Source organism: Procambarus clarkii, chromosome 84 (genome assembly GCF_040958095.1).
Source record: "Procambarus clarkii isolate CNS0578487 chromosome 84, FALCON_Pclarkii_2.0, whole genome shotgun sequence".
Taxonomy (NCBI): Eukaryota; Metazoa; Arthropoda; class Malacostraca; order Decapoda; family Cambaridae; genus Procambarus; species Procambarus clarkii.
The window spans coordinates 17,473,295-17,487,622 of NC_091233.1; the positions used below are offsets into that span (position 1 = coordinate 17,473,295).

The 14,328-nt window shown below is 45.1% G+C and overlaps 1 protein-coding gene across 1 annotated transcript in view; it reads left to right on the forward strand.

Annotated features, from left to right (window-relative positions):
- Positions 1-13,525, forward strand: part of LOC123774872 (uncharacterized) — a 58,364-nt gene extending 44,839 nt beyond the window's left edge. The window contains exons 6-9 of the mRNA XM_069316579.1: positions 6,309-6,484; positions 6,633-6,752; positions 10,398-10,485; positions 12,714-13,525. Of these exons, the coding sequence (XP_069172680.1) occupies positions 6,309-6,484; positions 6,633-6,752; positions 10,398-10,485; positions 12,714-13,173 (844 nt within the window). The 3' untranslated portion in view covers positions 13,174-13,525. The remainder of the gene's footprint in view (positions 1-6,308; positions 6,485-6,632; positions 6,753-10,397; positions 10,486-12,713) is intronic.
- Positions 13,526-14,328: the final 803 nt, after the last annotated feature.

Sequence of the window (14,328 nt, forward strand, 5' to 3'; positions counted from 1 at the left end):
GGGGGGGGGGCTTGGCTTTGTGGCTGATGACTGGGCAACCCTTACTCCAGTTGCAGCGAAATTGCACGGGTCAGTGGATGCCATCTCTGAATTCCTCTTCGCTATGGGCTATCGACACCTTAAGAGGGCCAGTGGCTGGACCTAAACTTCATCCTGCCAAGGAGCACCGTGGTGGAGTTCTGAGGGCTGGCAGGCTGTCCTGGACAGTCGCCGTCTATGGAACTCGTGACGTCGCCACCCCACCCCATCTCAGCGACAGGCTTTCTGCAGGACATATGCCACATGCTGGTGGATAGTCCTCCTTGCCAAACACAGAGCCTGGGCTGACTATTGTGCCTCTCTTCGCTTCGACTCTTCTTCTGCGGGGGCTTAGGATTTTGCTCGAAGGATGTCTGGGAGCTACTCTTAGCCTTCATTCCCGCTCATTGACCCCAGTGGTCATGCGAACCTGGGAGGAGAAACAAATACCTGATCTTTTGGATAACCATTTTTATGAGGTTTTCCGTGTTCAATGCATCCCCACCGGTTCCGTCAGTTAGGGCCCGTAAAGGGTGTTGGCCTAGCTCAGGAATCAGATCGTCCATTTACACCTGGTGAACTCGAGGAGGCTTTGTCACTCTAGAATGGGCACAGTGCCGGGGAAAGACTGCATCCCATATGAATTCATTCGGAAGATGCCCTGGGCTTTTCGGTCCCACCTCTTCTATAACGCCTGCTGGTTCTTGGGTGTCTTCCTGACTCATAGAAATGCACCATTCTTCTCCCCTTTTCCAAGCATGGAAAGGCTGCGTCGGTCCCGAGCTCATATCGGTCTGCTTCTATGGCTCAGTAAATTCATATAACGCCTGGTACCCCTCCGGCTGCAGTTGGTAGTAGAGACATCGGGTCTCCTGCCAGAGGGCTTCAGTTGGTTTCGGCCGAGAAGGAGCACTATGGACTGTCTCCTCACCTTTGAACATCGAAGAATGAACACTGATCGTCGGAGGAGGCTTCTCTCAGCTTTCTTTGATATCCAGAGTACGTTTGACTCTGCATCACATTTAGGTGTGCTTCAGGGCTTGGGCATCTCGGATTTCACATTGAGGTGGTTTCAGAGCTATCTGCATTTTTTTTTAGATATATACAAGAGTTATTACATTCTTGTACAGCCACTAGTACGCGTAGAGTTTTGGGCAGGTCCCTGGAATACGATCCCCACCGCGAAGAATCGTTTTTACAACCAAGTATCCTGTACTTGGATACTGTTGAGTTAAACAGATACTACAGTTAAGGATTTGCGCCCAGTAAATCCTCTTCCCGGCCAGGATACGAACCCATGACAAAGCGCTCGCGGAACGCCAGGCGAGTGTCTTGCCACTACACCATGGAGACTGGTTCGCTTGTTCAGAGTGGCAGTGGGTGATGTTGACTCCTCATCCTGCCCAGTCTCCAGTGGTGTTCTCCAGGGCGTGATCATCAGTCCACTCCTATTTTTCTTTCTTCTGTCCAATCTCCTGGTCTTCCATGGTGCCCAAGTTTTACGTTATGCAGATCACATAACTCTTCTGGCGGATGGTGTCAGTCTCCAGAAGATGCAGGGTTCTCTGCAGGAGGCAATGAGTGTGTTCTCTGCAAGTGTGATGGGGAAGAAGCTCTCAATCAACCCGGAGAAGAGTTGCGTCATGTGCTCTCATAACGGAACCGCAATGGGTTCCGTCTCACGTCGGGATTTATGACAATGAGGTGGCAGACGCAGCATCAGGATTGATGCATGGTATCCATGAAGTTACACAGGTGTCTGGAACTAATGGAAACTCTCCCATAGCCTGGGCAGCCTGCCTTGTGGGATGGGAAGCGGAAATTTCGATAGCCCTTAAGTCCTCTTCTTTGGGTACCCTCCGGGAGAGCGCCTTCCCGCGTACTTGGGCCCATCAGAGTTCATGCATCCTTGACACAACCCTCACTCACCTTCTGATTGGGCACACCTGTCTGGCAGGGCATCTCCATTGTTGCCAACTGAATGATTTCCCATACTTCCCCTTTCCCCGAATGATTTACCCTTTCACATCACACTACAGAGTGCTATTCATAGGATGCATATTCTTCACCTCACCCGTTTTCATTGACGGAGTGGGAGCGAAAGAGAAAGATGCACGTTACGACATCTTTTGACATACTTTCCCTTTGATGTCCAAAGGGTTTGGAAAGGATGGGGAGGTGAATTTCCGGAAGAGGATGCGGGTGTAGAGAGAGAGGAGGTTTGAAAGTTCAGTGACCTGTCCACCATGGGTTGACATGTGTTTATGTCGTTTGTTTGGGTATGTGGTATGTTGGGTTGTCAGTACATTGGCTGGGTGGCTAGTGTTTGTGTCCTAGCCGGTGTTTGGAAGCCCTAGAGCCGATGTAGCTGGCTGCAGGAGATTAATCTTAGCAACATCAGGGTGGTTACTCTTCTGGCAGCACAAAAAAGGTTTTTCTTGTATGTTTTTTGTATTGTTTTATTTATATATTTAAATACATATTTTTTATTTATATATTTATATATAAATATATTTAATTAATTTTTTTATTAGTTCATTTATTTATTTATTTTTTATTAATATTTTTATTTTTTGTTAATTTTTTATTCTTTATTAGGTATAAATCGGGTCCGGGATGGGTCACTCATCTGGATCGTCTGGCAGATCACTTAGTATTTGAGGTCTTGGGAAGGCCTGATCATGGATGTGTCTGATCACTTTTTGTTGCAGAGTGATTCTTCTGGTTCTGTGTGGTGGTTCATGGATCTCGTAGTCGCTGGTGGTGTTTACTGCTTCGTGGGGGGTTGTTCGGGGTCTGGGACATACATGCGGTGCTTCATGTGGCACAGCTGCCTTCTGGCAAGGTAGTTGAGCCTGTATACATACATATATATATATATATATATATATATATATATATATATATATATATATATATATATATATATATATATATATATATATATTAGTATATTTTGGTAGCAGTCTTTCCTGTAGACATATATTATTAAATATGACCGAAAAAGTAAGATTAATAATTCTAACACGAATTTTCTCAATCTTTCGTACATTACGCTTCACTGTTGGAGGTAAATCAAAAATCACTTCCCCAAAATTCATTTTTATTTCTAGTCTGACGCGACACGGGCGCGTTTCGTAAAACTTATTACATTTTCAAAGACTTCACAAATACACAACTGATTAGAACTTGCGTTTCTCTGATTTTATATCTACATTTGAGTGAGGTGGGAAGGGTGATGTGGCATTAACACAAGACAGAACAATAGGGGATATTAATAGGGTATTAAAAGTATCAACACAAGACAGAACAGAAACAATGGGTATTGAATAGAAGTGTTTGTAGAAAGCCTATTGGTCCATATTTCTTGATGCTTCTATATTGGAGCGGAGTCTTGAGGTGGGTAGAATATAGTTGTGCAATAATTGGCTGATTATTGCACAACTATATTCTACCCACCTCAAGACTCCGCTCCAATATAGAAGCATCAAGAAATATGGACCAATAGGCTTTCTACAAACACTTCTATTCAATACCCATTGTTTCTGTTCTGTCTTGTGTTGATACTTTTAATACCCTATTAATATCCCCTATTGTTCTGTCTTGTGTTAATGCCACATCACCCTTCCCACCTCACTCAAATGTAGATATAAAATCAGAGAAACGCAAGTTCTAATCAGTTGTGTATTTGTGAAGTCTTTGAAAATATAATAAGTTTTACGAAACGCGCCCGTGTCGCGTCAGACTAGAAATAAAAATGAATTTTGGAGAAGTGATTTTTGATTTACCTCCAACAGTGAAGCGTAATGTACGAAAGATTGAGAAAATTCGTGTTAGAATTATTAATCTTACTTTTTCGGTCATATTTAATAATATATATATATATATATATATATATATATATATATACATATCATGTATCTGAAGTTTAGTTTTGAGTAAATTTTATTATTTTATCATTGCTTTTGGTGTCACCTCCATCTCACTGAGCATTGTGAGTGAATGATATATGATCATACCACACTGGTGCTGGCATTACATTGTAGGAGACCGTGGGTTGGCAACACGATATTATATTTGAATGCTGGTACTGGCATTACTTGGAAATTGTCCCTGGGTTGGCAATACGACATTATGTTGACCAGACCACGCACTAAAAGGTGAAGGGACGACGACGTTTTGGTCCGTCCTGGAATATTCTCAAGTCCAGGACTTGAGAATGGTCCAGGACGGACCGAAACGTCGTCGTCACTTCACCTTCTAGTGTGTGGTCTGGTCAACATACTTCAGCCACGTTATTGTGACTCATCGTCTGCAATACGACATTATATTATGCATTCTAGTACTGATCTTATATATAAAGAGGTCCTGGGCTGAAGATACTGTAGATACCATATCACATTCGAACCAAATTGCGTTGCTGGGACGCAGAGAAAATTACCCACCTGGCGACCGGAAAGGAAGAGGTGAGACTGAGGATACGGCCGGAAGTCCTGCAAAACTTTGCACACACAGGTGGGCAGGCCTGGTGGGAGTGTCACACACTGCAGGATTGAGCTCAAGCAGTAAATGCTGGGCCTTCTCCTCTCCCCCTTGGGTCCAAGGTCAAATAGTGGTGACCGGTCTTGAGGCAAGGCTTGGAAAGCTTCCTGTGGGTGATATATGATACCTTAGTGGAGGGAGCAAAGACCCACGGTGTGGGGTTACAGGGTCAGTAGCATGATCCCCTGCTGTTTAACTGTAACCTCACGTAACGCAAGGCCAAGGTGAGTTATGCGTGACACCAAATGCCAGCATGGCATTGAATAAGTTGACTAGGGATAGCAGAAGATTGCCTGGTATGAATTAGATCTGCTTTGCTTTGATCCCCGATGGTCCTGGGGGATGCTTTTAATGACTCCTCTCATCTCTACCATTGTTATGGGTCTTATTAGAGGGTAGTTGTCTTGGAGGGTTGTTAGGTCTATCAATGGGGTGCTGAGTAGGGAGGCGGCGTTTTCTGTGGTCCATTGGTTGACACGGTTGAAGTGAATGTTGTTGAAGGCTTTGCTGTTTGAAGCCGTGAGTGTTTTTTTCCATATTGCGCCCATGAGGTCAGCCTGTTCTTGTAGGTCTTCTATTTTTTCCTGTTGCTCCTCGTCATCTTCGTCTAGGAATGTGTGTACGAGGTGAGTGAGGCTGAGGTTAACCGATCCCAAGAGCTATCTGATCTTACGCCAGAAGGCTCCCGGCTCCCTTTTGTACTGGTTGGCCTGTCTCACAAGGGTTCCCCAAATGTGACTCTTGTGAGTCTGCATTAGATCTATGATTTTCCTTCTGAGAAACCATAGATCATGATAATGATTTTGGCAGCCTCGTTGGTACTCATTAATTTTACCTCTGATTTCTCGGGTCGGTTTATATTGGTGGTAAGTCCTTGTGGTGGGTCTTTCACAGGTGGCCTCAGTTGCAAGCTGGATGTGGTTGTGGATGGTGTTTACTGTTTGGTCTATTGTATGGGTGGGTAGGTTGTCGAACTCAATGATGGGGTCGTCAGCGAGGAAGGTGTCATAGTCCCGGGCTCGCATGGTTTCCTGCCTGAGCCTGGGAGGTGCCACAAACTGGAAGTGGGTAGCTTGGAGGGTGGTGACCACAGGAATGTGGTCCGACCCCCACGTTCTTGCCTGGGTTTACTCTGCAGTGGAACCGGTCACAGTCTCTGTTGGTCAGCACTATGTCAAGGGTTCCCCTCTAGTTGCCCGCAAAGAACGTCTTAAAGTGGGGGCCTTGTAAGGAGAGGTCCCTGTTTTGCATTAAACTGAAGAGCTGCCGTCGAGGTCTGCTCTGGCAGGAGCGTTGAATAAGGCCTGGTGGTGGGCCTTCAGGTCTCCCACGATTATGGTTAGGAGGTTTCTGTCGAGCAATTTTTGACATACCTTTCACTTTATTAGATATGTCCGTCAACTGAAGAAGCTGAAAGGATCCCATCCCTATTCACAATTTCCCAGTATTAGGCAGCCAAGTCACATCCGATCCCTCAATCGTAGTCGCCCCTAAATCAACAACACCATCATTCTTGCCATAGAGATTTCCCAGTTATCTGCGCATATCCCAATTACATTACATTAGATTTGCCATATTTGTTCTTATGTTCTAAATCAGAAGTCGTTTTCCTGTACCCCACCTGTGTAAAAAAATAATGAAATAAAAAATCTGTTTCAATTTTACTGAACATAAATAGAAGTTGCCTTGTATGGGCCAATAGGCATCCTGTAGTTCCATTTATTCTAATATTGTTATGTTGTGTACAGGAGGTTCGGAATGTTTGGTGAAGATGAGGGCTGGCGGTACATACTACACTCACTGTGGGCTTGGGGCGTGCCGGGGCTCATCACCAGCCTCGCCCTCACCCTCAACCACTACCGCGCCTCCCTCCCCTGCAGCGTCATCACCCCCAGGATTGGTCTCTACAACTGCTTCTTCTCCGGTCAGTCTCCCATGGTGTACTTACCCCTGCAGGAGGAATGCTGTAAACATTGCTGTTCCAGAGTCACATATTTTGGAAATTAGATAATCCAAAGAACAGGTTAAGCGGAATATGACTGTATTTACAAATCTGATTGAATTATCCACAGACCAGAAGGCCAAACTGGTGTATCTGTACGTGCCCATGTTACTGACGCTGTGTGCCAACACCTTCCTGCTCCTCGCTTCTCGCTGCGTCCGCTCAGCAAACCTGCGCCGAATGGAAAAGGGTTAGTTTAGTTCATATATTTTGCACCCCAACTATATCCATACTGTGAACGGCAGTGAAAATGTTAGAGGCACGTAATGGGGTCATGAACTAAATCCCCCATTATTCGGTTAGCATGTTACATCATGTTTGATAACCGGTTTCGCCAGGATTGTGAAGATGTGCTGACAGTGTGTCACATCAAGGAGACCGGGAGCAAGACCCATTGAATAGACCCAACTAGCTAGACCTACTAGTTGTCAAGAGGATGACGTTCTTCGATTGAAGAAACTCGAGAGAAGAGACGGGTACTGGTGATACAAGATATTATCACTGTGACAAGGAGTCCACATCAAAAGAAAAACACGGAGGGTAACGAAGATAACCAGGACCCTGAGAGAAGAGTCTCGGCCATCGTTAAGAGAGTGAGACACCATCAACCGGTGGATATGAGCTCGAGCTATGCACTGTGATGGTAGGACTGGAAGTACCAGAGGTTAGGGCTTATAGTGGTTTATGGAGGAATTTTAATGAACAGTGAGGGACTAGGGAGAGGCCCAGAGGCCATCAGCCGAGTGAGCGGTTGAGGTGTATTAGTGAAACAAGGTGAGATTGATGCCACAAGGTAGTTGTGAGGAACCAGCCCACAACGAGGTACTTTAAAGTTATTACAAGAAGGGTACCGAGAGTTAGAGCCCCAGGTGTACAGTGAGGGTAGCAGCATCCCTGTGTGAGCGATATACAGGAGTAACAAGAGTGGGGCCAAGAGGGAGAGCCCCAGGTGGACAGTGAGGGTCGCTGTATCCCTGAGTGAGGGACTGTATAATGAGTTTTCCAAAAAAACAAGGGTCCACAAGTGAGGTGGGGCCCAGAGCTGAGTACCAGGGTGTGTGATTGTGATGGCACATCCCAGGGAGGTAAACCGAGTTTACAGAGATATATTGTGTGACGGGTCGTGACCCCTAATTACGTATCTCACAGAATCGCCAATTATACTCCGGCATACTCTGGCATAAGAGGAGTCGATGTTTCTCTAGAACGCTCGACAATGTCCGCCCTAAGTGCTGCAGCACTCTCCGCTCTAGAGCTCCTCTCTGATTGGAGCCTATTCCCCTCCCTAGGTACCACTGTTCACCTCTGGGGAGCACCCCAGTTGAACTATGGAGCCCCCAGTCCTTCCCCACCGTTCCTCCCTCCCCCATCCCATCGTCTTCCCAGCCATTCCCTACTCCCCTGTCCCCTCGTCCTCCCCACCATTCCCCTCTCCCCCGACCCCTTGCCCGCCCCACCATCCCCCACTCCAGCGTTCCCTCGTACTTCCCACCATCTCCCACTCCCCCATCCCTTCGTCCTCCCTACCATTCTTCCCTCCCTCGTCCTCCCCACCATTCCCCGTCCCCTCGTCCCCACCATTGCCAACTCCCCCGTCCTCTCCACCATTACCCCCTGCCCAGTCCCCTCGTCCTACCCACCATCCTCTACTCCCATGTGTTCATGCTCTACAACTTGTAAACTTGCAGTGTTCACTCTCTATAACATGTAAACTTGCAGTGTTCACTCTCTATAACATGTAAACTTGCAGTGTTCACACTCTATAACATGTAAACTTGCAGTGTTCACTCTCTATAACATGTAAACTTGCAGTGTTCACACTCTATAACATGTAAACTTGCAGTGTTCACTCTCTATAACATGTAAACTTGCAGTGTTCACACTCAATAACATGTAAACTTGCAGTGTTCACTCTCTATAACATGTAAACTTGCAGTGTTCACACTCAATAACATGTAAACTTGCAGTGTTCACTCTCTATAACATGTAAACTTGCAGTATTCACACTCAATAACATGTAAACTTGCAGTGTTCACTTTCTATAACATGTAAACTTGCAGTGTGTCCACGCTCTATAACATGTAAACATGCAGTGTTCACGCTCTACAACATGTAAACTTGTCATGTGTTCACGCTCTACAACATGTAAACTTGTAGTGTTCACACTCTACAACATGTAAACTTGTAGTGTTCACACTCTACAACATGTAAACTTGTAGTGTTCACACTCTACAACATGTAAACTTGCAGTGTTCACACTCTACAACATGTAAACTTGCAGTGTTCACGCTCTACAACATGTAAACTTGTAGTGTTCACACTCTACAACATGTAAACTTGCAGTGTTCACATTATACAACATGTAAACTTGCAGTGTTCACACTCTACAACATGTAAACTTGCAGTGTTCACGCTCTACAACATGTAAACTTGCAGTGTTCACACTCTACAACATGTAAACTTGCAGTGTTCACACTCTACAACATGTAAACTTGCAGTGTTCACGCTCTACAACATGTAAACTTGCAGTGTTCACGATCTACAACATGTAAACTTGCAGTGTGGTCACACTATACAAAATGTAAACTTGTAGTGTGTTCACGCTCTACAACATGTAAACTTGCAGTGTTCACACTCTGCAACATGTAAACTTGCAGTGTTCACACTCTGCAACATGTAAACTTGCAGTGTTCACATTCTGAAACATGTAAACTTGCAGTGTTCACATTCTACAACATGTAAACTTGCAGTGTTCACACTATGCAACATGTAAACTTGCAGTGTTCACACTCTGCAACATGTAAACTTGCAGTGTTCACATTCTACAACATGTAAACTTGCAGTGTTCACACTCTACAACATGTAAACTTGCAGTGTTCACACTCTGCAACATGTAAACTTGCAGTGTTCACACTCTACAACATGTAAACTTGCAGTGTTCACACTCTACAACATGTAAACTTGCAGTGTTCACACTCTGCAACATGTAAACTTGCAGTGTTCACACTCTACAACATGTAAACTTGCAGTGTTCACACTCTGCAACATGTAAACTTGCAGTGTTCACACTCTACAACATGTAAACTTGCAGTGTTCACACTCTACAAGTAGGGTGTTTGGTGACATTGGCCGTGACGCCCGTCAGCCAGGGCGTCTGCCTTGCATGTAACAGTTATGTTTTGAGTAGCTGAGTGCAATCAGTGATGACAGTCATATGCAATTAATGGTTCAACTCTGGATACATTACTCGTTTGAGTCCAAAGATTATGGAAATATTTCTGGTTGAAGAGTGGAACTCTAGTTTATCATTCAAACTCTTCACACAGAATATGAACGGTCTCTCCCTATGACAGCTGCACTTGCCACACCACCAATCGGGAGTAGGAAATCATCAGTAAAATGGTATGAGAATGGAAGCACTGTGAAAAAGAGGCTCTTTCTTATCCTCAATAATCTTCGTAGTTGAGAATGGAAATGCTGTCCTTGCCTCTAGACATCATGAACCCGATGCACGCTGTTCATGGGCATCAGGTTCCAGCAATGTTCAACCTTTTGTTCCGTTCTTCCTTCGACGCACACGGACACCCTCATGTGTTCAATAGAACTCCAGATTGCAATCCTTATGCCATGTCGTGACCTAGTCGTCTAGAGCACGAACACGGGGAAACCCACCGAATAGGTTCGAACCCTCATCACGGGTCCTATGCATTTTCTAATTATCATTATTATTATTATTATTATTATTATTATTATTATTATTATTATTATTATTATTATTATTATTATTATTATTATTATTATACGATGGTAATACACCGACTATCACCATTGGTAGGTAAAGTGGAGACCACGACCGCGGAGGACGGCCGCACCGTTGTTACTTCTCGGCACTTGGGACTTAGCTCCCACCGGACCCAAAACCTGTAAGTATCTCCTGAGCATTGTGTTGTTAGGCACACTACCTGAGCATGGTGTTAGGCACACTCCCTGAGCATGGTGTTAGGCACACTACCTGAGCATGGTGTTAGGCACACTACCTGAGCATGGTGTTAGGCACACTACCTGAGCATGGTGTTAGGCACACTACCTGAGCATGGTGTTAGGCACACTACCTGAGCATGGTGTTAGGCACACTACCTGAGCATGGTGTTAGGCACACTACCTGAGCATGGTGTTAGGCACACTACCTGAGCATGGTGTTAGGCACACTACCTGAGCATTGTGTTAGGCACACTACCTGAGCATGGTGTTGTTAGTCACACTACCTGAGCATGGTGTTAGGCACACTACCTGAGCTTGGTGTTGTTAGTCTCACTACCTGAGCATGGTGTTAGGCACACTACCTGAACATGGTGTTAGGCACACTCCCTGAGCATGGTGTTAGGCACACTACCTGAGCATGGTGTTAGGCACACTACCTGAGCATGGTGTTAGGCACACTACCTGAGCATGGTGTTAGGCACACTACCTGAGCATGGTGTTAGGCACACTACCTGAGCATGGTGTTAGGCACACTACCTGAGCATGATGTTAGGCACACTACCTGAGCATGGTGTTAGGCACACTACCTGAGCATGGTGTTAGGCACACTACCTGAGCATGGTGTTAGGCACACTACCTGGGCATGGTGTTAGGCACACTACCTGAGCATGGTGTTAGGCACACTACCTGAGCATGGTGTTAGGCACACTACCTGAGCATGGTGTTAGGCACACTACCTGAGCATGGTGTTAGGCACACTACCTGAGCATGGTGTTAGGCACACTACCTGAGCATGGTGTTAGGCACACTACCTGAGCATGGTGTTAGGCACACTACCTGAGCATGGTGTTAGGCACACTACCTGAGCATGGTGTTAGGCACACTACCTGAGCATGATGTTAGGCACACTACCTGAGCATGGTGTTAGGCACACTACCTGAGCATGGTGTTAGGCACACTACCTGAGCATGGTGTTAGGCACACTACCTGGGCATGGTGTTAGGCACACTACCTGAGCATGGTGTTAGGCACACTACCTGAGCATGGTGTTAGGCACACTACCTGAGCATGGTGTTAGGCACACTACCTGGGCATGGTGTTAGGCACACTACCTGAGCATGGTGTTAGGCACACTACCTGAGCATGGTGTTAGACACACTACCTGAGCATGGTGTTAGGCACACTACCTGAGCATGGTGTTAGTCACACTACCTGAGCATGGTGTTATTCACACTACCTGAGCATGGTGTTAGGCACACTACCTGGGCATGGTGTTAGTCACACTACCTGAGCATGGTGTTAGGCACACTACCTGAGCATGGTGTTAGGCACACTACCTGAGCATGGTGTTAGGCACACTACCTGAGCATGGTGTTAGGCACACTACCTGAGCATGGTGTTAGGCACACTACCTGAGCATGGTGTTAGGCACACTACCTGAGCATGGTGTTAGGCACACTACCTGAGCATGGTGTTAGGCACACTACCTGAGCATGGTGTTAGGCACACTACCTGAGCATGGTGTTAGGCACACTACCTGAGCATGGTGTTAGGCACACTACCTGAGCATGGTGTTAGGCACACTACCTGAGCATGGTGTTAGGCACACTACCTGAGCATGGTGTCCATTTGTTTCTTCCTCCATCTGGAATCGAACCCGGAACCTTAGGACTTCGAATGGCGAGCGCTGTCCACTCAGCTGTCAGGCTCATAAGTTTTCATATTTGCAATTATGTAAATATATGTACTCACATATGTATGTATTCGACAAATTTTGTAGCATATTTGAACCTGCACAATAACCTGTTTTGGTGATAATTGTGGCACCAAATCTTTTGAAATCTGTTAAGAATTTGTTTTCTTTAATAGCAGACTCTTTACTTCATAACGTTAAAAACTAATTGTAATTTATATATGTTGTATAATATTTAGACTTTAATAAGGTTAATACTTACATTTACCTGACCTATACTTGTATCATCTTATACTTGTGCTTTCTTAAGAACAAAACGGTAGATTTGGGTCCTGTTTTTAATATATGGTTTACTGTTGTTATTTATGGTGTAAACGATTATTCTATATACGCCTCGGCTACCTCAGGCTAAACATGCACCTGAACTTTGCCATGAACAATAACGATAGGTTATCTTACACAAAGTTCTTCCCACAGGTTGACGGAAGGTGTGATTATGGTGATGTGGTCCGGGGCGATGTGGTTCATGGAGGTGATTGCCTTCTTAGTGGCATTCAACAGCGTCGAGCCCTCACATGCTTGGTATAACTACCTGTGGTATATTCCCTCGAGCCTTAACTGCCTGAGAGGGATAGGCATCTTCCTCATCGTGGTGTTGACGCCTGAGAACCGAGGCAAGCTGGCGCGAACATTTAACAGAGTGATCCGGTCCATGACGGCCTGCTGCATCTCCCTGGACCCGACGGCTCGCTCCACGTCTTCTGATGTCAATGCGGTGGGCATCCAACCTTCCAAGATGCGTATAAACGAGGGATTTGATCTAAACACTGATGTCACTTCTGATGTGGCATTAAGTTCTTCATTAGATGCTTCTGAACTCGGGCCAGGAAAAGGTGAGGCTGACGTGTCAGCCAAACGTTATAAAAAATCCCAGTGAAGTTTGCCTACTGTTTTACTGCTAGCAAGTGACCGTAACCATGCCACCGCTGTCCACTGGATGGGTGTGGTGTGCATAATAGAAAACTAAACTATATTTTTATGTCTAACTAATTTGCCACTTATCTACGGTGTGGCAGAACCACACCCATCCTCCCACTGGATGGGTGTGGTGTTCATAATGGAAAATTTAACTATATTTTTATGTCTAACTAGTTTGCACCTTATCTACGATACGGATATGTGCCCCAGAATGTATTGATTAAAAATCCTTTTCTAGTAGTGAGCACAGGAATCAGGTATCCTTCCTGCTAGATATTTGGAATTAATAAAAAATTACTATGATAAAGAGATAGCTTGTCGACAACAATCATTATAAGTCCTGTGACAATGAGATCTACGTCACAAGATCTATGTATTCAGACCGACTGTGGTCAAGTTGAGCCTTTTAATCTGTTGATGCAAAATACTACGGGTGCCCAAATTTCTCTAACGTCATGGTATAATTACACTAATTCTTCTCTCATATAAAATTTGTGATATAAATTTTGGAAAAATTAGTCTCACCGCTCTGATGATAAACAGTAAGGTTTTCTATAACTGTAACACCTGTTCTTTCCTGCCACAACTGTAAGGATTTGTATAAATCTCTGATAAACAGGCTCTAGATATAAATCTTGCTTATATTTATAAAAGATAATATCTGTCTGTTTGTAACGAAGGGCAACAAGTCACCATTGTTACACTTGCCACAATCACTCGTCGTAAAGGTTGTTAATAACTGGTAGAAGAAAGGGAGAGGGAAGGAAAAGTGGAGAGAGGTAGGAAGGAGGAAGGTATAATAAAGATGGGAGAGAGAGAGAAGAGACAAGAGGAGAATAGTAAGAGGAAGAGAGCGAGAGGCCAACTTGTCTCGTCGTTACATGTTAGTTCGAGGCTTTGGCCAGACGTTTAGGGCAAGCCTCACCAAACATTGTAGGGTGACTCATTTGTGTGTGGGGATGGTCAAAGGCGAGTCTGAGTGGAGCTCCAGGTCCGCCGCCCTGTTAAAAAAATATAAAATCCTCGTCCTCCCTACCATTCCACCCTCCCCCATCCCCGCGTCCTTCCTACCATTCCCCACTTCCCTGTCTCCTTGTCCTCTCCACCTTTCTTA